A 24,726-nucleotide genomic window follows, 5' to 3' on the forward strand; every position below is an offset into this window, starting at 1 on the left:
TCATCTCCTTCATCGCTCTGACTGGTTTTAGGTCTATCCGCGACGTCCGTTGGTGACGCCCCTCTGGAAATGATTTGTCTATGACGCTTTGCCAGACCATAACTCAGTTACAACTGAGAATGGTCTGGTTTTAACCAGGCTACCTTACCTCACTTTACCCATAATTCCCAGTAGGTTTCATCTGTCTGCAGTGTATTACAGCAGCACTACGCCGGCAATGAGATGGTGAGTTATGTGTCTGCAGATTAAAGTCTCAAAATAGAAGACAATTTTCAAATCTACGCATATCTAAGATTACCGTTTCAAATAAACATATGTTTGCCGTTCTATATAAAGGTAGATGTACTATGTCCTCAATCAGCGTTTAATTCTAAATTGGTGAAAAGCAAATGAATCACATGTCTGGAACCTTCTGAGGTGATAAACGGAGATTAGAGCGCTGTGTGCTAAAGCTCATCAAGCATTTACGCAATATGCAGATGCAGTCTTCTCATACACTGAATCACTCGAAAAAAATAAAGGACATTATGTGGAACATGTAAGCGAATTATGGTGTACCAGAGATAAAATAAATAGGCCATGCAGAGATTTGATGGTTCGGTATAAAACATTCAAAATGACTATTGTGGCCCACAAGCATTAACTGGGTGGTCTAGAAATGTCATATTTCAGGTCAAAATCCCAAGAAAACTTCCGGGAGAGGTGGGATATCTGATATCATGACCTGAACACATTTAATGGTTTTGTGGTATTTGATCTTCCATGTTGGACTGCATTTATATAGCGCTTTCACAGACCCAATGGCCACCAAAGCACTTTACATTTTGCCTCTCATTCACCCATTCACTCACACTCATGTTATACAACAGTTAGTTCCGGTCCCCCAGTTTGATTGGTCGAGGGGCTGATATTTAGAGTAACATGACTGTTTTTTCATTGATTGTGTCCCTCCACTTGCCCTTGTTCACAACGTTTCAGACCAGAGTAGCAGTGTAAAATAGAAGTAACGTTCACATTTATTCTTCATTTAGTTCTACTCTAGTCTACCTATTCTATCTGCTATTCTGCTCATAAGTTACTGTTTAACTCTATCGATTCATTTTGCACTTTGCTACGCAAACTCATAGCATGTGTAGCCAAACTAATAGAGGGCGCTGCTGAGGGTATCCGTAGAGGGTGTAATTTGCCACCTCCTATGAGTGGAATGGTTGCAGTGCTTGAAATGTTTGGCATGGCCGTTGGAAGAACAAGCTCTGGTAGGTCTATTTTAATAGGTGTTATGATTATGAGTAGTGTTTTTAATGCTTATGATGTTTTGTGATCATTTTGACTACAAACTAAATACCTTGCAACTAAGGTATTTATTTTATTTTGTTTATGTAATGCTGGAATTGCTAGCATATTTTAACGTTGTCAATTTTAATACATATATGGGCCGTGGTTTCTAGTTAAAAAACACCCCTATTGCCCCATCACACATGTTTAATACATACTCTCCTTTAGGAGGGCATTGAGATAAAGGATGAAGGAAAATGAGAGCGTGTTGCAGGTATTTTTGCAGTAGGCCATGGTCTGAAGGACATCGAGCAGCATTGTGTGAGGGCTCTTTCTGTTCTTCTGCATCCGAAGGGAGATGAGGCTTTGCTGATGGAGCACCTCAGAAGTTGAAACAGATGGCCTTTCTAGTCTGGAATAAAACATAGCTACCATTAGCTACAATAAAGAGTCATGTCAGCACACTCTGCTGTCGTTATCAAAGGTCTAAGGCTGCTGGAGCGTAATTAATTCATGTTTTACATGCATTCCCATTTCCTGTTGGTTTTACACAGTGAACAATGGCTCAGATTTTCAGCTGTGGATTGTTGACTTGCTATGCAGTTCACTATGAAACACTGAACATAGCGAGGTGACATAAACTATGAGGAGGTATTTATAGACATGTCATCCACGTGAGTCTTTTTCATTAGAGGTTTGCAGGGTTGCAAATTAGATACAAAAATACTTTGTGCAAAGCATGCGCATCACAGTATGTTGGCGTTATCTGTAGCGTTGATGCCAGATTTCTCAGCACTGTCTAAGACCTAACAAACAAGAGGAAATGGATAGATTACACATACTATTTCTTTAGTAAGCATGTACACTCTTTGAGAAAATACAGTCCCAATTTAAATTGTCTTTATACTACTATGTACTAACATTTCAATTAATGACTTGATACAATGCACTTATTGTGTACATACAGTACTTGTACTTGTACTTACAGTATACAGTAGGCCTACTGCATGTAATTACTGCTCTAATTAATTTCTCTAATTGCATCTATAATTACACTGTTGACCCTTACACCTTAAACAACCTAACAAGACACCAAATATATAGCAAGACCATGTCCTAAACAATACCAGGTTGTGTTTATCAGCTTGTAACAATAGCAGAACCATTTTTGGTGCTAAATAGAACCTTTTTACAAGGTTCCATAAAGAACCATGCTTTGGAAGTGCTATATATATATATAACCTTCTGGTCTCTTTGAGGGTTTTACATAAAAAACTGAAAGCAAATGATGCCAATTAGCCACTTTTACTTTTTATTGACATGGCAAACTGTAGCTGTTACAATTCCCCTGTTTTGCATTCAAGGACTTTTATTTTGAAGTGTTTTTTTTTCTTCTGTTCCTATTGTTCCCGATGTTAAGGAACCTGACTTTGTCGGTCTCCCTCATGTCGACCAGACACAGCCAGAGATGGCGTTCCTAGACCACCATAGTGGACATCGCACGACCCACCGACCATGCAGTCACCCTCGTCACACGAAGCGCGAGGTCCGTCGCGGCATGAAGTTCCTGAAGAACTTGGGGATCATGACCACCCTTGTGTAGGTCCTTCAGTGCCTTGGCCTGATGGATCTGCTACAACGCCATGGCGTGTATGGCAGAGGCGGCTTCCCCACAGGCCTTGTAAGCCTTCCCGGTTAAGTCCAACGAGTGCAGTTAGGGCACAGTTGCAAAGCAACAGCCCGCTCCACTGGAGGGATGCACATGTCCCCCTTAGCTGGCCTGCCATCAAGGGTGGTGAAGGAGGAGGAGCCACTGGGACGGTTTCTGGCAGTGACAGGTGCTGTCCATGACCCAGTGAGCTACCTCTGGGAAGAAAGGAAAAAGGGTGGGTTGCTAAGAACCAGCACGGGCCACCCCGAGAAACCAATCATCCAGCATCAAGGGCTCAGGACACGGTGTAGGGGTTCCACGCGAGCCCGATCCTGTTGGCGGCCAGGGAAAGCATGGCCATCATCTCCGGGTCTGACTCGGGCAACGCTGCCCCCTTCGGGAGGCTGCGGAGCGTGGGAGGGATGAGGGTTACTAGGGGGTTGGTTCCCCGAAGGAAGCACGCTCACCGTGATGCTCAGGTCACCCGCACTTCTGCCTGAAGTAACCCTCTGAGGAGGGTTAGATCGCGGCAGAGGTGCAGGGACTCTGCCCCTTTGCAGGAACGAGAGTCTCGACCGTTGCCCCGAGATGGTCATCTTCACACAATGGGTGCATGACTCATCCATGAACGCTGCCTCAGTCTGTTCAATGCCCAGACACGCGATGCAGCGTTCGTGACCATCCCGTGATCCCAGGTTATGACCGCATCCAGAAAAACACAGGTAGAGTGACATCTTTAAAAAGACGCGCTCCACCCGTGTAAGCTCTTTCAGGGGACTGCTCTCCTTGGTGCTTGGTCACGCAGGGGAACGGTCGCAGCGAACTGTGCAGCCTGTCTCCATAAGAACAGCTTTTCAGTGCTCTTGGCACACCGTACCAGCTGTGAAAACAGCCTTTTTGTTTTGCTCAGTGAAAAAAACAAAACAAAACGATAGAAAGAGATAGAGAGAGAGAAAGAACATCGACCACGCTGCTGCGCTGTATCTCCCGCACCAGACACGAGAGGTCCTCCTGAAGAGCTCGCTCCTCTTGATTTCTCACACTCAGTAGAGTTAACAGCATCGAAACGCTCTGCTCCGAAACAAATAGCTGAAGTGCAATCCCACCTACTGCTCATTATATACCCGTGCTGCGTGGCTGAGCAGCTGATGCAAATGATTGCACGCCAATGTGCATTGGCTCGTTTAGTTTCACTCGAAGTAGATTGGCCTCTCTAGCGAGATTCCTATTCGTCGGTCACCGATGTGGCGTCGGAGTGACCGACTGAAGAGGAACCCTAAACTCAAACCCAAAGAACCATTTTGGCATAAAACGGTTGTTCAGGAAGGTATGGTTCTAAATAGAACTGTTATTATATAATTATATATTTTAATACTGAGTAATATGAATTAACTACATGTACTAACTATAAGATTAGGATAAGGTTTGGTTTAGGGTTACTTGCATGTAATTATGCAAAATTGATAGAAATTACTATAGAAACTACATGTAATATGTGTAACAAGGACACTGTAAAATAAAGTTACAAAACTGTATGTATGCGCATATTCAAACAACCTAGTACATTTGCCAAAATGTGCAGTATAAAACCAGATCACACTGCATAGAATACTGTTTCACACAGTGCACTCACATTGACTTTCTATTTCCAGAAGGTTGAATGAAACACACGTAATATATATCAGCCATGATGATTATTTAACACATTTTTCTCATGCCTATTTTTTAAAGGATGTCCAATAATTAATAATGCAGTTCTCTAACCTGGATTTTGATTGGTCACCACAATCTGCTGTTAAATATTCCTGTGTAATAATCCTCTCACATTATAAAACGAATTAGTATTAATGTCCATTTAATTGGAAAGTTGCTGTATGATAAGCAATTTTTTTTAAATAGTTGCCAATATTCAGTGTATACACTAATATATTATTTCAGACATGGTCATTGTTTGATTAGCTTTCTGCCACTTTTACTATCCCAAACATTTCTCTGTGATGGCGAGTGAGTGCACTCCATGGAAATGGAGCACTCTTGAACAAATGTTTGCACCAGGAAATGAATGACATTTGGGTTCATATGAACCAGTGTACTCTCCAATCAGTGTCATCACAGTAGAACAAATTCAAGCATTTGGATGATCATTTGGGAGTAAGTGTTAGCACACTGGAGTAAAAAATAACCCACAAAAAACAGCGAGACAAAATTTAGCACTGACAAGCGGCAGAGCTGCTCTAGTTTCGGGGAACCGTGAGTGTCCGTAGGAGGATTGGCAGGCAGAAAAGAGGGATAAAAGCAGGCGGTCGCACATTCACACATATACACGCACAGACATTTTTAAACCACCCACTACTCAGTTCAGTGCGCATGTTACTCACTTGTCAAACATAGAGTCTGACAAGGATAAATTATACAGGAGTAAATATCAGGGCAGCGCGACTGCTAATGCACGCTATGGTCAACAACGACAATAAACCATGACAACAGCAATTCTACCCACGCCGAGAATCGTTTCTTTCAATTTAACAACTGCTGTTTTATTATATACTAGTAAGTGCTTTTAATTGCACCATTCTGATCTGGGAAACCATCCAAGCCAGTTGTCCTTGGACCTTTTGCTTTCAGACATCACCAAGGGAGTAGATGTTTTATGCTGTTTCTTTTTCCATGTCTGCATGTCATTGGTATGCCATTGTCATAGAAACGGCTGGTTTCATTGAAGGGCCACCTATAATTGACTCCCCATATTCAAAGCAAGGCCTAATTGTGTTCCTGCTTATGACTGTAGCCTGGTGTGACTTTAAATTTGAACTGACCCATTCAAGCACCTCATAGAGACACTTACCAAAGCTCTATACACACAGGTCCTCTCACAAACGAGTGACTGGCATGTGTGCATGACCAAATCTCCTGTTCTCTTGTGTTCACACTGACAGCGATTAAAATGCTGTAGGTCACTGTTTCTGTGCTGCCGGCTGCTAGAAGGCATTCACACTCGATCACGGTATCCAACTGTATACAGCAACTCCTTCTAACTGATCATTCGCGCACTAGTTTGGAATAATTCAGATGTTTTAATGTTTTTGAAAGAAGTCTCTTATTCTCACCCAGGCTGCATTTATTTGATCAAAAATACAGTTTAACAGCAATATTCTAAAATATTATTATAATATATATATATTTTTGAATATATTTTAAAATATAGTTTATTCTATAAATGCTGCATTTTCAGCAGCCATTACATATCTTTCTGAAATCATTGTAATATGTTGATTTTGGTGCTCAGTATTATTAGAGCCCAATGATTAATGTTTCTTATCAGTGTTGAAAAAAGTTTTTGCTGCTTAATATTTTTGTGAAAAACCTTATTTCTCTGATGAATTTCAAGATTCTTTGATGAATAGAAAGTTCAAAAGAACAGCATTTATTTGAAATAGACATATTTTTTTATATTAGAAATGTTGTTATATCCTTATCGTCGTGTGCTTCATTGCAGCCACTCAACCCTAACAGGTGTCCTTGTTTAAATATTTTTTTTTTTTTAAAAATGAGTAACCCCATACTTTGAGCAGCAAATCAGCATATTAGAATGGTTTCTGAAGGATCATGTGACACTGAAGACTGGAGTAATGATGCTGAAAATTCAGCTTTAATCACAGGAATAAATTATATTTAAAAAATACGTTAAAATACAGAAACAGTTATTTTAAATTGTACAAATATTTCACAATATTACTGTTTTTTTCTTTCGTTTTACTGTATTTTTGATTAAATAAATGCAGCTTTGGTGAGCATTAGAGACGTCTTTCAAAAACATTTTAAAGGCACACTGTGGAACTTTTCAACCTTTATAATATATTACCAAAACCCATTGAGATGGTACATCGACTTACAATAGGTTGAATGACACGTCTGCCGAAGCCTGAAGGTGTCTGTATCGCTTTTACCAGCACTATGTAACTTCGGGTTTCGGGTAGGAACCCGAGCACAAAAAGAACTACAAAATTCGACCGCTTTACGGCATACGTCACTTCCCCCACCACCCCAACTTCCTCAAATTCTAACGTGAGAGCTCAACTCGCGTTTGATTGCCGGCGTCTGTATGTTGTCGTCATGACTGAATCAACAGCTACTCGGAAGAAAGCAAAGATTTTGTCAGAGGAGACCAAAAAAAGAAAAAGGGAGAGTTTAAAATAAACATCGGCATAAAAGTGTATATATAATGTAATATTTACTGCGAATTCGTGTAACAAAACTGATATAAGTCACAACATACTGCCGTATACAAATGTAAATGTTTTTTTTCCCTTTCAGCTCATATATGTTTGTATTTGTGTAAAAGGAAAAACAAACTGAAGACTACAAATAACGGAAATATGTAGTGAGTTATATCAGTTTTGTTACACGATTTCCCGACTACTCGATTTCATCTCCAACCCATTGCAAAGAGATCCTGAAGACGTCAATTGTTTGCTTCAGGTGTGTTTGATTAGGGTTGGAGATGAACTATGAGCAGGATTGGGCAACCCTTGTCAATGCGACTTACCTGATCACTGATCAGACATTGTTTTCTGCGTATGCTACTTTTATTCAATTTGTTTTCTTTATAGGATTTACATTATTAATCTTATATTTATATTATTATTTTGGTCAGTAGTGAATCGATTAACTTTCTCCAACATACAAATCAAATGCCGTCTGCACACACATAAAGACACTGGAGGTTGACCGGTTGACTGTTTGTTGACTTTTGCGACAATGCTGCGGCGCTTGTGGCCTCTAGGGGCACTAGACGTGAAAATTACAGGTCGAGCGCACCCTAGTGGCCAAAAATTCCACAGTGTGCCTTTAAAGATCTTAATAATTCCAAACTTTTGACCGGTAACTTTTTTGAAACTCCAACAGTCACTCATGTTTCTGGGAACTGCCAACTCTCTCTGAAAATGAGTGACTTCATGTGGCTTTGTCACTTCAATTCGCTGTCAGTGTGAACGCCCCTTTTAGAGCGAGCAATAGTGATAGTGAGTCCTGTTTGAGGTATAATGACAGCTTCATTTTCCTCCCCACAGTGAGAGCAGAGTGGACCTGCTGGAGTGAAGCGTATATCGAGCATCCCTGATAGCTTCTTCTGCTCAGCCTTAACATAAACTCCACACAATCTTTAAATCTTTCCTTTGGCTTCAAAGTGAAGTGCTGACCTCTCAGATTGTCATACTTTCCCACAGACCGTGGTTGTTGAAAAATGGCTGACCATAGCAATGGCTTCAAATAGCTGTACTAATCTTGAAAAAAGTGATAGAAATGCTGTCTTATTTTAGTTGCTGAAAGAGCTTTTTGCCCTATGCAGCTTTATCATTAAACAAAATAAAAATACAAAACTGCATGGCTTGTCACCAGTGTATTGTTGTGTTTTGGACATTGGGCTCTGGTTGGGATACTGCCATATTGTTGTCCTCGCCTTGCTTCATTGGTCAACCAAATATGTTTGCTGGTGAATAGCTCGGGTCGTAATTCACACTGGTCTTTTCATCAAGACATACACAATAAGTTATATTTCTATACCTGGCTGCCAAGGTGCCATTTATCATATGTGTGTTACCAACGAGAATACTGTTCCAAAAGATTGAAGCAGCATTGATAATTGAATTCAAACTATACGGCATTGTCATTTGATTCATATTAACATACTTTAAGTGTCTGAAAAGTTTACATTCGGTTTGCATTTAAGTACATTCTTTCTGTAATAAGTGCACTTTTTTAAAACTATGCCAAAGTCTACAAATTCAGTACTAGTGCTGGGCAACGATTAATCACGATTAATTGCATCCAAAATAAAAGTTTGTGTTTACATAATATATGTGTACTGTGTATAATTATTTTCTATATATAAATACACACACACATGCATGTATATATTTAAGAAAAATGTGTTATTTATATATAAAATATTTATATGTATATATAATATAAATTATGTATAAATATATACAGTACATACATGCAAATATTTCTTAAATGTATACATGTAGATGTGTGTATTTATATATAAAAAATTATTATACACAGTACACGCACGTATTATGTAAACACAAACTTTTATTTTGGATGCGATTAATTGTTGCTCAGCACTATTCAGTATTTAGAAATATTGAAAAATTAATTCAAATTGACCATGTAAGAAGTATGTGTTAGTGTGCTCTGATTGTTGCCTGACAGGCTGATGGTTAGCTTAGCAACATGCTAACTCTAAACTCTGTTGTAGATGTGCTTCACATGTGGAAATCTATATGAATTATGTTGCTGTCTATGTAGAGTTTTTTCCAAATCAGTCACTTATCAGGTTCCATCTGTGTTAGGAAACAGCCATAGAAGACAGTTGCCTCGCTCAGTTTTGGAACCGAGTGTGTGTGCCCATGCAAGGACACATGCATTATCTTTTCCCCTTGAGACGAATCAGTATTTTAAATGTATCCTATTTACTGCACATGTCATAAATGAAATCCCCTTTCAGGGTCTCATGGGGGTCTGGGTGTCGTTAGATGCCCAAATGAGCTTTATTCTTAAAGACACAACTGTTATGCAAGATACAAACCATTTGCACTTTTTAGCTCCTCAGTCTGAGCCAGAGAGTAGATGTTTCTTGCCAAGAATTGCTTGTTCTGTTTCTCAGCGTGAAAATGTACTTTTATTTAGACTCTTTGTGTCTGTGTATGTAGGTGTGGCAGTGTGGAGGAAGTGTTGAGGTGTTGCCCTGTGCCCGTATCGCTCACATCGAGCGCGCCCACAAACCCTACACGGAGGATCTTACTGCCCACGTGCGCAGAAATGCTCTGAGGGTGGCTGAAGTGTGGATGGATGAGTTTAAAAGCCACGTCTACATGGCCTGGAACATTCCACAAGAGGTGAGTCTATGTCAGCTACATACCGCTAGAAATTCATCTTATAAATAAGGAATGCTAAAACACAACTCATCCAAACGACACAGTAACACTAGAAAAGTAGCAATAAAGTTCCAAAACTATATGCAAGTCTCATAGGAGTATTGTTTATATTATAATTAATTTGTGTCAGTAAAGTTGAATAAAATGTTTATGGTGGAGTCATGTTTTCAGATGTTTCTAAAAGTTTCAAGGGGCGATCAGAATACACTTTTCGTTCCATTGACTTCCATTCTTATGCGCGAGACAGGACATGCTAAATTATGCGAATTTCACTGCGTTTCAAAGTTCAAGTTTGGTGAACTCGGCCCTGCGAATTTGCATCATTTGAAGACATTTGACTAATAGGACCTCTTAGCTAAATTAAAAGAATGTAAACTTTAAAGAGGGCCTATTATGCGTTTTTTACATTTTCAACTTTCTTTAGAGTGAAATGTTGATGTTTGAGCATGAAAAAGGTCTGTATAGTTACAAAGCACAAAGTCCACACCAAAGGGAATTATTATCGAGGATATGCCTCGATTGTAGTCTTAAGTTCCATGTCAAAATATTCCTCATTTGAATAATTCCCACCCAAATAATAATAAAAAGTTGAGTTGAGTTGTGTTAGTAGTGTGTTGAAACCAGTGGTTATGGAAGGGGCGTGGCATTTCTGAAACACGCTCGAAGCTGTTGACCAATCACAACACACTGATCCAGCCGACCAATCAGAGCCCATTGTGCTTTTCGGAAGGAGTGGCTTCATAGTGACCAGAGCGTTACTGACAGACTGTGAAGAGAGGTGCTGCAACAATTTTTGAACATTCAAGCATAAAAAATTACTCTAGTAGACCCCAGAAATAAAATCAAGACTTTGTAAAAGGGAATAAGTCCTCTTAATAAATCTGCAGGATTGCAGCATAGCAGTAAAGTGCATGTTTTTACATTTTAGATGTATTGTTATTTTGAATTGTGATTTTAAAAGTGTGACGTAATTTTACGACCGTTACAGTGTTCATAGAAGTTTCACGTGCTCAAAATCTAATGTGAGCGTGGCTTTAGAGGGAATAATAGGGTTGTTTTGTTGACAATTGCAATATTCCACCATCAAGGAACAGTGAATGTGAATGTTCTGGAAATTGATTGTCTCAGAGAAAGCATAGACGTGTGCAAATGGGTGTATGTGGGACGGTGGAGATTTTATATGGCTTGAATCTGATGTGGGTAGATACTGGCAGCCAGTGTAGCGAGACAAAGGAGGTGGGTAGGGAGCCCTTTTGTGTTCACTGAAGTCCAGGTGTGCTGCCTTCTGGATCATTGTAAAGTAACTGCATGCCTGAAGGCCAGACAACAGGCGGTTGCAGGAGTCCAATCTTGAGATGACATGAGTTTATTTCCTAAGATATTCGTATCAATTAAAGATTCATGATATTTGTTAAAAAAAATTGCATGTTTTATTAATTGAAATTATTCATTGAGAATTATATCTTATACAGGATGTGCCCTAAATCCACTTTCTATTTTGATAGGTGTTGCTGATAATACTATAAAGAGTGCATTGAATAGGTGGTTGTTTAATCTACTCACTTATTGTCAGCACTGGTTGAGAAAAATAATGAAAAAATCAGTTTCTATACACAGCAGTCTTTATTAATAACAAAATCAAAATAACAAAATACTCAAGCACTGGAACTCAGAACTTCTAAAAATGCGAACAGAACAACCAGCAAACATGACGAAGAAATGACGAAGAACAACTGAAAATGAGGGCTATTTATACACAATTATCTCGTTTAGTCCCTAGTGTTTCACTAACAAGACACAGGTGAAACACATGAGGGCAAATCAAAAACCATGGCAACTAATGAACAACGAAACCGGAAACATTAACTACTTTTACACATCAATGATATACTAAAAACAGGAACCTTTTTCCTTTTGTGTTTTTCACGTTCAGACAAAACCGTTCACACGGATCCGCAAAAACGACTAAAAACGCTGCCAGGCCTTTAGTTGGTGATGTCACTTTGATGAAACAATATGCGCCTCTTGACTGAACGCATAATACTCATGCGCATGACGTCGCTGTTTTCAGAAATTCGCGTTTTGTAGTTTGCGCAGAGACCATATCGGTATCGTTGTCAAAAGTTTATGTTTTCAGGCCAGGTTTTTCATTGAAAATGGTGTCGTGTAAACGGTGCCTAACACAGGAAACTGAACTGGAAACAGTTCAAAACCAAACAAGAACACAACTCAAACTCTGGAGTCTGGCTGCATCCGAAATCGCATACTTCCCTACTATATAGGTGAAAAACAGTATGTCCGAATTCACAGTACTCATAAAAGAGTAGGCAAAAAGTACCCGGATGACCTACTACTTCCGGCGAGATTCTGAAGTGTGCATACGGTGGACACTTTACTATCCCATGAGGCCATGGGAGAGGATTTATGAATGGCAGTGAAGTGACGTAACTGACACTGATGGCTCACTTGATAATGACAACATGGTGGATCTGGTACGCTCGGATTACATCCATATACACACATCCATAATACATTGAATGTACTTTTTTAGCGATCGTGAAGTAATTACTTCAAAATAAGTACCAATTCAAGAGTATGCAATTTCGGACGCAGACAAAAACTTAAAGCAGCAGTAAGTAGGAATTCCGTTTTTGTCAAACAGCGACCCCTAGAGTCGCTGTGGAGCACTTGTACTGTCGTGAATAGCACTCACGCAGAGATGGCTCGCACTCACGGCCGGATCCCCTCCCCCTGTACACCGGTACAGTACCTACCTACCTGTACCTACAGTGTTCTACGTAACACTGTAGAACCTACCTGTTCAGTAGGATGAACGCTGTAACGAGTGGAAATAAGGTGTGGCCCCTTTAAGAGCTGCGCGCGCCCTGTTTAACTGTCGGCAGTCTGTATACAGCGCCGGGATGCTCATTTTATCAGAATTTTATCAGATCTGTTTTTTGCCGTAAAGCAATTCGTTACCTCGCGAGACCTGATATCACACGATACTTCCTAACACTGAGGCCGGCAACCCGCCGGCCCAAAGTTGCAAGGGTGGTTTTGCGGCTCACAGGCACCAGGGGGGTGCGAGACGACCACCATTCAACACGAAATCAGTAATATAAACATTACAATGACTCCAAAGCTGTTCGGTTAAGGTAAAAAAGTTACTTAGTTCACCTTTAAACGTAACACTGAGCTTGACCAGAACATTTTTCTGAAAGTCTGAAATACCCTTTTATAAAGAATACTATCATTCAAATGTGCCAGAGAACGGGAGTGGCCCATAAACACTGTTTCCGTTGTTGGAAATACAAATGACGCCCCTAGTCAATACTGTACAGTCATACATAACTTGAATAAATGCAAAGCAGATCTGATTATAAAGCAAGCCTGTAGAAAAGTGATTAGAATGCATAGAGAAATACAGTTGTTATTGTCTATTAAACAACCATTACCTCATTTATAGTTCTCCAGCCCTCAGCTCTGCCTCCAACCATATGTTACAGTGCTCAATTTATTTAGGGAGCTTTGGCCCTGCTTGTGCATTTATCAGCGAGACAGCAATTAAGATCTGGTGAAAGCGGAAGGAGTCGTGAGATTGCCTCAGATTCCCAGACACAAGCTGAATGTTGAGAGGAGGGAACGGGAGAAAGGGAAGTGACTGTTGATGCAGGAACAAAGATATGACTCTAGTGTGCTGAGCAACATGAACTGAGATGTCCCTTTCTATTTCAGTTCCAGTGATATATGGAGTTCAGTGCTGCATTTTCATAAATCACTGCAATAATAAATGGCAAATCGGTCTGATTCTATATCTCCAGTCCCATAATATACTTCTTTAAACAGCAAAGGACTTGTGCAATATTATTAATATAGTCATGAATAAAGGTCATTGTTAGTGCAGTTCAAATATTAAGGATGCACACTGTCATGCGTTATGCACCTGTTATGCGGTGGCTTTTGAAGCCTGAAACGCTGAAAAATAATGCCTACACTCTTAAGAAAAAAAGGTTTTTAATAGAACCCTGGGGCTCTTGACTCAATTTTTAAGAAGGCTTTATGCCAAGGATGCTCTATATAAGGAGAAATGTCTGAAATTAGTGCACAATACTTTCATGTTTAACCGGTTCAAGTGATAAAGTATCTATATTAGCTGTTTAATTCATACACATTTATCTAAATATAAAATGGATTAAAACAAAATCAATTTATTAAAACTAAATCCATAAAATGATCACAGGGAGGGAATCCCTAAAAGGTTCTATATATAAAGCCCTTGACAGAACCTTTTAAGATTCTAACCTTTTCTTCTAGAGTCTGTTATGTTGTAATTTAATGGAGCATTTATAAATGACTTTCAGCCTCTTTCAGCCAAAACTGATCCTCCAGAGTAATGTAAAAAATAAAATTCTTTCATCATTTGCATACCCTTGTGTCATTCCAAACCTGCATGCATTTCTGTCTTCAGCAGAACATAAAAGAAGATATTTTGAAGAATGTTGATAACCAAACACTTTCAGTTTCTATTGACTTATTTTATTTTCTCGCACCTTTTTATTATCATTATCACTGTGTATGTAAGCTCATCACCTTCACTGTGTGTGTGTGTGTGTGTGTGTTAGTTACACACGGTGTTACTTTCTCTTCGTCATTGTGGATTACCTGAGTTTGTTTTCATTAAAGAACCGTTTTGTTTATAGAAACCTTTTTGAACTCTCCTTCGTCTTCATCTTCTTCAACTGATGACAAACGCATTTAGTTCAAAGAAACTTAAATAATGGGCTTATTTAGTTTTCTCTGAACTGAATGCTAATGTTTTGCTATTGTTAGGTTTGGCAATTTGTGTGAATCAGGGTTATTATAGTTAACTATAGACATAAAAAAATGAAATTACTGAAACTTTTACACAAAATTAAAATGTAAACTATAAAAAATAATTCAAACTATTAATAGAAACTTTAATTATATCTCAACAATAAAATAAGACACTAATACATTTCAGCCTTACAGAAACATATTGATCCATAATTCTGCATCAAAATAGTTGGGAAATACAAACAGAACTCAAATGTGCAGTAATTCAGTGATAAAACAATTATTTCCACACTTTGTAGACTAAATATTACAGTTCATGTTTAAAGAAGTTTTTGGCACTGTTATGGTCTGCGCATTAGTCTTCACTGTTGTTCAAATATGAATGGTGATATTTCAGTTGTTGAGCTTTGACGTTGATTCACTTTTACCTTACAAAGGGAACAAACGTTTTTTCTTTAGTTTAGGTTTGATTTATAAATTAAAACCAAGAAAAAGGGTCTTTCGCAATCATTTTCTCCACATTTTTGTGCTGCAATCAGTTCCAATCAGCTCTGAGGGTTCCAATCAGTTTTTAGAAATGCATGCATATATGATGGGGATGATAAAAAAAAATGTACGGCATCGTAAGATTCGCGAGCGAATGAAACCGAACCGAGTTCAACTAACTCTATATTTTTGTGTTGGTGTGTCATCAGGACTCAGGGATAGACATCGGTGACATCACGGAAAGGAAAGCACTGAGGAAAAAACTGCAGTGCAAGACCTTCCGCTGGTACCTAGTGAACATTTACCCTGAGATGAGAATGTACACAGACACCATCGCGTATGGAGTGGTGAGTATTTGTATTAAGCCCAACGAAGCGAAAAGCAATCGTGAATGCTCAGGCACATGAAAAGAGCAAATAAAGAGTTCAAATACAGTGTGTATTCTCTCCGATTTATTCGTTTCCCAGCAGTGCAGTGTTATCTGGAATCAAATCGTGTTGTAATAAAACCCTGCAAGTGAAAATATTAGTCCAGTCAGAGGAGTGGCAGTTTGCGAGACAGTTTCTCTCCACACAGCTAAAGCTTTAAGCGTGGCTCCTGTGAGTGCTGAATAAGCCCCAGCTCATTGTGAATGCCCAGATATTTTACCATTGAGGCTGGATTTGAGAGCGGCGCTTGCCACGTGTGACACCCACTCGCCGATCCGTCCAAGGCGTCTGAAGAGGATTTTCCAATTTGCTTGACAAAATGAAGCATGGCGCGCCCAAACTGTTTATATAAGCCATTCATGTCAAGTCCAAACAATTCATTCACTTTTTATTTCCTATACTAGACAAAATAATAATGCACTTGACTCAGTACTGATGCAGAACCAGGCTGTCTGGTTGAGGTGTTCTTTTCTGTGCTTGATTTCATCATATGTGTTTTCATAGGCACAATTTAAAAGGAAGAAACTGTGGAAAATAGGTCAGCCTTATTGAAATGAATTCTGGGAGTAAAGGGCTCCGAAATAGCTCTCGCCCTCATTACTTTACTCTGAATGACTGCATTTGATGAGCCTGTCAATCATGTTGGCTGGATATTCAGCACACAGTGATAAAAGGCACAGCAGTATTCAGCTGAATCCAACGGAAAATGCCAAAACAGAGATACGATCCACTGAAGTCCTCCGCTAGGAATTCTGTTGTCACTGATACAGCCATGTGTTTAAACATTATTTTCATTAGACGTAGCAGTTACAATAAACTTTGAAGCCCATGGAGAAAAATAGTTTCTGAGGCTCCGCATGAAATTATTGTACTAATAAGTTCTTTACACTCCGGAGGGAAAAACACGTATTTGTGGAAGGCGTGACAGTACACCTCTTCTACTTCGCCAAGGAGTTCGGCCGGAATATAATTTAGATGATTCATGAGTGTGCTTACACTTATGAAAATGAATTTTATAATTACAACCTGTAATTAGGAAGAGAATTACGATGCAAGTGAGAAACAGCCTCGAGTGTTACCTACTGTATGAGTAAAAGACATAGAGAGAGAGGGACGACAACAACAAATGACATGCACTTGATGTGTACTTAATTCTCCTGACGCTTAACCATCAGTATCATTTTTCTCTTAGCTGAGAAACTCTCTGAAGACTGACTTGTGTCTCGACCAAGGGCCAGACACTGACAACATTCCCATCCTTTACCTCTGTCACGGGATGTCACCTCAGGTGAGTGGCCTTTCTCGCTCTGTTCACATGCATCACTGGAGTGGCTATGACATTGGTTTTCTTCTCTGTGTATTTTATTAGGGCTGCCAATTGAATGCATTTAGGGCCAGATTCACCAGTGCAAACCCTCTTTTGCCGTTAAAACTGTCAGGATTTGCTAAAGACATCCTGTTAAAATTAGCAATGAATTAGCGTGGACAGTTGTTTTTGCGGCTGACCTTATTGCATGTGCTTTTGTAGGAATTTCCCTTTCAGACGCAACATTTATGGGAGGAGAGTATTTAAATAAATCACACAACATGATTTACTATGGTTTGCGCTAGTGAATTAACTGGTGTTTGTACCATTGTTTAACGACGAAAAAAGCACGTCTTTACCCACTTTTATCTAGCCTGGTTAAAACCAGACCATTCTCAGTTGTAACTGAGTTATGGTCTGGCAAAGCGTCATAGACAAATCATTTCCAGAGGGGCGTCACCAACGGACGTCGCGGATAGACCTAAACCCAATCAGAGCGATGAAGGAGATGACGTATGCAGAGCGGCGGAGAAACATCTCCGAGTGTTGTTCTTTGCTCGGTTTTAACTAAAAGGAAACGTTCAAATCGCTTAAAACAGACGCGATAGCTGATTCGAACGAGTGATGTTCGACGGCGGCATCCATCTTTGTAATGTAGGCTACAAAATCTGCTTCAAAATCCCAGCGCTGTTGTCATCGTGTAAAGCCCGCCCCAACGTTTCTGATTGGTGCCTCGATTACGACGGATTGGAAATGGGCTTGAATGAGCTCTTTGCCAGACTAACTTTCAGAGCAAATCTAAATTTGCCGGAAGTTGTCTGGGTTTTCCCAGGCTAACTTTTATCTTGACATTGCTGCGTCTGTGTTCGGGACAAATAATATAAGTACAAATGTGTGGAGAAGGAAAATTGAAAATAAACATTAAAACACTGACACTAATGATGAATGAATGTATGTTTAAAATGTTTTAGTTTTGATTTCTAAAACGATTTAAAAGCAGATTTTTTTTTCCGAGTTCCTTGAAGAAAGAACAGCAAATGCAAAGAAAAACCCCTCCAAAATCATTTTTTTAGGCAATAGTGCACAAAATATATCACAGATTTGTTACACATTTGTGAAATAGCTCTTTGTAATTATGTTCTCACTTGTCCATCCGCTGAGGAAGGCTGTTCAGTAGAGTACAGGTTGTCTTGACATGGCCAACTTGTTTTAAAAACGCCCTGCAAATCTTTATCGTAGCTTCTATCAGGAGAACAAAAAACATTAAAGACCAAGAGTGATTAACTAAATACCTGTATATGGTCAAATTAATAACAGGAAGTTAATTGATGATACATATATTTAGATGGAAAGTCAACTAAAAAGGTTTTAGATGTGACATGAAGGGACCGATAGTGCACTCATATCCTCAGAGAGCAGCACTAGAGCTGATGATGCCACTCCGATACCTGAGCCCAGCAGAGAAAAGGCTGAATAAGAAAGGGAAGAGGTTATGGAAGCACAAACGAAACGGATAAAATAGATTTGGGTGCTGTAAAATTATAAAAAATGCATGGAAAATTGACATTTTCATCAGATGCAGTTTAGAACAGGTGAAGTTTTCAACAGCTTACTAAACCTGGAAACAAAACATCTCTCTTTTCTTTGTTCATTATTCATTATTCATTCATTTTGAAATGTCCTGTTCAAACAGCAACTTACAGTAGCGTCTCGGATACTGTCTGTATGAACTTGCAATGGGAGTCAAGCCCATATTCTCTCACCAGTAACCATAGGCCCTTTCACACTGCATGACGTGACAGGCAACTAGTTGTCGAATTCAGTTCTGTCCACACTGCATGGGATTTCTGAGAATGCGGTTGTGAGTCCTGAAAATGTATGGGTGTGTTTGTTATAGAAAGTGGTTTTCACTCCTGTAAATAACTGAACTGTGCGTGAAAGTAACCGTATTAAAGGGATAGTTCACTTTGAAATACATTTTTGATATGTTTTAGCTTACCTCAAGGGCATCCCAAGATGTAGGTGTCTTTGTTTCCACAGTAGTTTCAATTTTGATATTTTTAGGTCAAACCGTTCTTGTCTGTATAATGCAGGTCTATGGTCACCACCTCAAAGAGCATGCACAGAGAAGTCCAAATTAAACATGATTTAATGACTCGTAAATGTAAGTACACATTGATGGCCTAAGACATGAAACGAGCGGTTTGTGTGAGAAAACGAACAGTATTTATATCATTTTTACCTCTTGTAACCACAGCCACGTCCAAGTGATCTGAGGGCGCGGGCGCTTCGGTCTGTGCGTTACAAGAGGTAAAAACTATATAATACTGTTCGTTTTCTCACACAAACCGCTCGTTTCATGTCTTAGGCCATCAATGTGTACTTACATTTACGAGTCATTAAATCATGTTTAATTTGGACTTCCTTGTGCATGCTCTTTGAGGTGGTGACCATAGACCTGCATTATATGACTGACAGACAAGAACGGTTTGACCTAAAAATATCAAAATTGAAACTACTGCGGAAACAAAGACACCTACATCTTGGATGCCCTTGAGGTAAGCTAAAACATATCAAAAATTTATTTCAAAGTGAACTATCCCTTTAAGGACTCAAATTCAGAACTGACAACCGTATTCTGCTGCTGTGTGCTGTGTGAACATGGCCTATAAGTCATGAAAGATGGCACAGCCTGATAGGTCCTTTAGATGCAATCTTCTGTCAATCACATCATTAACTAAATGGAACAAGCAGATTGGCCTCTGCTGGTTCTGTAGCCAATGAGATTTCTTGCTCAACTTTTAAATAGTCTAATTCAGTGTTTTCTGTAGGTTAGTCGTGCAGCACGCTATCAGAGTTACCCTGAAACCTCCACCTCCCCAGCTCCACCTGCCTAGATCTGATATGGGATTTTTTGTACGTTTTTTTTGTACGTTTTCATGTAGCAGCATATCTTATATACTCATAGCAACTTTGTCCGCCAGGACCAAATACATTAACATTGCCATATTCATTTACATGCAAAAACTTTTTTAAGAGGTGTATTATTATTATCATTTAGAAATATCTGAGATGAAATGAGGAGTAACTGAGGACTCCATTAAGTCTCTTGAGCTATATTGAAGCAATAAAAATGTTCCTCTGGGTGGTTATTGCTTTATTTTTTGTGTACTATGAGTATTAAAACTAGTGAACTGCACATGTCCTTTATATGAGTCACACAATACAGAGTCAGACACAATAGAGCTGCAATAGAGTGGGCTGGGATGACAGTCATAAGTGTTTTTGTGCAGGGGTCGCTGTTTGATTTTCCAGCGCTTACTACCAATATTTTTGAGACTCTGGAGGAAGTCAGAGGCTGCCCAAACATCACAGCAAAATATGAAATTATAACAACAGTGTTTATTAATGTTTGAGTGACAGTGTGATATAGAATATGTTGTTAATGCATGGCGGTGATGTTAACTGTAAATGAACTGTATATACACACCGTCCCCTTGCAGCAGATATTAATTTGTGTGTAACGGAGGCATTCCTGGTCCTATTTTTCCCCGTTACACATTTTATAAGCTCTTCATGCATATATATATATATATAATCACTGTAAAAAGTGATCAGTTGACTTTACTTAAAAAAAGACTTTACTTACTCTTTATCTTAACATTTTTAAGTAATAAACTTCATGCGTAATTGAAATAATTAAGTTATGTGAACTTGACAATTCGACATAACTTAAAGCTGCAGTCCGGCATTTTTCCTCTTTGTCGCCATCTCTGTTCGAAATCTGCAATTGCAGTCATTCGCGGAATTATCAACTTTACGTGAGTTGTAGTTCAACACCCTCGACACGGCACAGCGCGAATGAACACAGTGTTTGAGGAGAGTGTGCAGCTGTCAGTCACCGCGCCGATGTGGATATTGTCATTCAGAATCACAGATTATTCTTTTTGGAAGTATGACCAACATAAGAATTTTCACCGGGAAATGTCATCTGAACTAGTAAGAAACATTCACTTTTGTTCTGGTTCTGACATTGCAGTAAATCGCGCTGATTAAATCTAACAATTGCTTATAAGTTATCATTTCACGCAAAACCGTCCAAAGTAGCTATACTATGTTCTCAAATTGTTAATGTTAACAACGTCAGCAAGCATTGCGTGACTACATCATGTAATGTCCTTCCGATATTATCCTTGTTTTCGCATGGGTCCGGTTGCAGTCTCTTTTTTTCTGTAGCCACTCCGAAGTCCGAACGAAGTCTTTTGCATGTTACAGCGGGTGAGTCTCTAGTTGTCACTGATGATGATCGTCGTTTGAACCTTTCTGGATCCGCCATCAAATTGATAAGTTTAATTATATCAAGTGCTGTGAGAAAAGGCTATAAATCTCTACCTCCAACATCCTCACACGCAATATAGCCTATACTAGCCGAGACTCCTTCTTTATGTGTACAGATGTGACGTAATGACGCAAAGACATGCTCGAATCTCCCGCGGAAATCCACCAGTACCACTAAAATTAAAAACATTATTACAAGCTTACCGTTTTGCATCGAGCTAAGGCAAGCAGATAGTTTTGAACACTGGCTGGTTATGTATTTTATCAAATATATATTTTGGATAATTTTTAACCCAAAAAAGCTACGGACAGCAGCTTTAATTTTTTCATTTATGTATGACGTTTATTTACTTAAGAATTTTAAGGCAATGGGTTTTTTAAGTTAAGTCAACTGATCACTTTTTACAGTGTATATATATATATATATATATAGGAAGTATAGCTATGAAGAACTTAACCAAGGCCAGGCAAAAATTACAATTTATCTGAGGAAACCTTTGTTTTTGAAAATAATATAGTGATTTCAAATTAATTTTTAGTATAGTCTATGTATATATAGCGTGGGATATGCTTTTATTTGTGTGCTTAGGTTGATGATTTGTTATATGCAATAATATTCATCTTTCTTTCTCTGCTCTGCTTTTGTCACATACATTGGCTTTGCCTAAGAAAACCCTCTGGAGTTTATTAACAGAAATCAGCATGTGGGAGTGTTTTGAGGGTGATTAAAAAAAATAAAAAAAAGTTTGCATCTCAACCAGCAGCTTTTTATATTACATTTGAACTCTTTTACATTCCCATTCAATTGACAAGATTATTTTTTTTGCAATTTATTACAAAGCTTTACCACCATTGACTGTTTTTTCTCAAGAGGCGCACTAGCGAATGTTAACATGCTGGAAACACCGGTTCGAATCCCGTTCAGAGCAGTGCGAGTAGAACCGGAGGGGTTACACCAGCAATCCGTGTTTTCACTGCTATATGATAGACTGTTACGCATATTCTGAAAGAGTACAGAATATCTCGATCCAAAAAGATCTGCGTAAACCAGAAGGAGTGGATTGAAGTTGCTTACGCACAAGCTAACGTGATCATCAAACTATTAACAGCATATAATAAATCAAATCTGCCTTACCTTACCAAATGAAATGTCAAACCCATTAAGAGATATAGGACTGCGCAAGCTTTGGCTTTTTGTTGGAATTTTTTCTTTTTAATTATTATTATTTATTATGAAACACTCACATTTAAGTGTTGAAAATGTGTTTTGGTTTGTTTAAAAACAGGCTCTGCTCTTTCTTTTGATGTACTATTGACTGTTTACATATTCTTACAACAAAATATTCTGGGGGATATGAAAGTTTTGTCAATATGATAAAAAATGCTGGTGCTGGCTTACTTTTAAGTAGGGTTGGGTATCGGTTGGGTTTTATCCGATTCCAGTACCTACTCGGTATTTTTTAAACGGTTCCGGTGCTTAAACGGTTCTTAAATCGGTACTTAAGAAAATGAAACCGCACACACTTTATCAAAAAATAATACCCTTTAATTTACAGGGCCAAACTGGACACAATATTAACTTAAATCTTTAAACATAAAAACAAGTAACATATGGTAATAATAAAACCTATATAAAATAAAAATTCATATTTACATAATATCAAATGAAACAATATTGTATCAAACAATGTAATAATACTGGAGATTGCAGAGCTGCCAACTCTCACGCATTGACCGTGAGACTCACGCAAATGACCCTTTTCACACAGAAAAATCGCGGACAAAGAGGACACTGACACCGACAGACAAGACAGAGAATGTTACTTTTGATATGGAACAAATCCACAGCTGTCAGATTCTGTCAATATTTTTACGAGATTCACACAATAAATAACGTTTTGGCTCTTTGAAATGTGACAGATCGCTGTAGCGCGTCAGTTCAAACGGCACGTGATACAGCAGCCTACAAATACAAATCCACTGCTTCTTAGCTACGCAGCGTTGAGTGAACCTATGAAAGAGAACATCTCTGGTTAGTGTAACATATCTCTCAATATGGAACAAGACGCTGCCAAGCTCCTCGCGCTGCCGACCAGCTTCCTTTTTCGGCAGAGAAATCTGAGGAGCAGATGGCGCGCGCGCGCCAACATAATATGACGACGTAAGTCAAGTGCGTCGATGCGGCGCCCGCGCCATCAGCCAATGAATTGGCTTGATTTTATATGGGATTCAGACTATCGGCACACCCAGAGGGCGTTCTGACAAGTAATTTTACACGTGAAATGCAGCCAAACCTTGCGAGAAAGGGCGCGCATGCGAGACAGAAGAAACTGTGCTCCAAACTCTGTAGCACACGCACGGGCACGGCGGAGAGGGAGAGAGCGAGAGAGCGAGAGACCTTGCGTGTGTGTGTGTGTGTGTGCGTGTGTGCCTAATGAAGTTAGGCACCGAAATCAGGCACCGAAATTTTCGTTCTTATTCGGTCTGGTTACTACCGTTTACGTCGGAACCGGTTCCCTATTGGCACCGAGTTTTGGTACCCAACCCTACTTTTAAGTTAAAGCTAATTAGACATTTGATGCCAATGTCAGATACAATGGACCTTCAACAACAACAACTTATTTCCTCTTCACTTGTGAATATACACTCACCTAAAGGATTATTAGGAACACCATACTAATGCTGTGTTTGACCCCCTTTCGCCTTCAGAACTGCCTTAATTCTACGTGGCATTGATTCAACAAGGTGCTGAAAGCATTCTTTAGAAATGTTGGCCCATATTGATAGGATAGCATCTTGCAGTTGATGGAGATTTGTGGGATGCACATCCAGGGCACGAAGCTCCCGTTCCACCACATCCCAAAGATGCTCTATTGGGTTGAGATCTGGTGACTGTGGGGGCCATTTTAGTACAGTGAACTCATTGTCATGTTCAAGAAACCAATTTGAAATGATTCGAGCTTTGTGACATGGTGCATTATCCTGCTGGAAGTAGCCATCAGAGGATGGGTACATGGTGGCCATAAAGGGATGGACATGGTCAGAAACAATGCTCAGGTAGGCCGTGGCATTTAAACGATGCCCAATTGGCACTAAGGGGCCTAAAGTGTGCCAAGAAAACATCCCCGACACCATTTCACCACCACCACCAGCCTGCACAGTGGTAACAAGGCATGATGGATCCATGTTCTCATTCTGTTTACGCCAAATTCTGACTCTACCATCTGAATGTCTCAACAGAAATCGAGACTCTGTCCAATTTTGGTGAGCTCTTGCAAATTGTAGCCTCTTTTTCCTATTTGTAGTGGAGATGAGTGGTACCCGGTGGGGTCTTCTGCTGTTGTAGCCCATCCGCCTCAAGGTTGTGCGTGTTGTGGCTTCACAAATGCTTTGCTGCATACCTCGGTTGTAACGAGTGGTTATTTCAGTCAAAGTTGCTCTTCTATCCGCTTGAATCAGTCGGCCCATTCTCCTCTGACCTCTAGC

The 24,726-nt window shown here is 39.4% G+C and overlaps 1 protein-coding gene across 1 annotated transcript in view; it reads left to right on the forward strand.

Moving 5' to 3' along the window:
• galnt18b (UDP-N-acetyl-alpha-D-galactosamine:polypeptide N-acetylgalactosaminyltransferase 18b) overlaps window positions 1–24,726 on the forward strand; it is a 120,879-nt gene that overhangs the window by 74,432 nt on the left and 21,721 nt on the right. The window contains exons 7-9 of the mRNA XM_056265736.1: window positions 9,643–9,828; window positions 15,378–15,515; window positions 16,789–16,884. Of these exons, the coding sequence (XP_056121711.1) occupies window positions 9,643–9,828; window positions 15,378–15,515; window positions 16,789–16,884 (420 nt within the window). The remainder of the gene's footprint in view (window positions 1–9,642; window positions 9,829–15,377; window positions 15,516–16,788; window positions 16,885–24,726) is intronic.

The sequence above is a fragment of the Rhinichthys klamathensis genome, unplaced genomic scaffold (genome assembly GCF_029890125.1).
Source record: "Rhinichthys klamathensis goyatoka isolate OS25496 unplaced genomic scaffold, OSU_Roscu_1.1 h1tg000240l_1, whole genome shotgun sequence".
Lineage (NCBI taxonomy): Eukaryota > Metazoa > Chordata > Actinopteri > Cypriniformes > Leuciscidae > Rhinichthys > Rhinichthys klamathensis.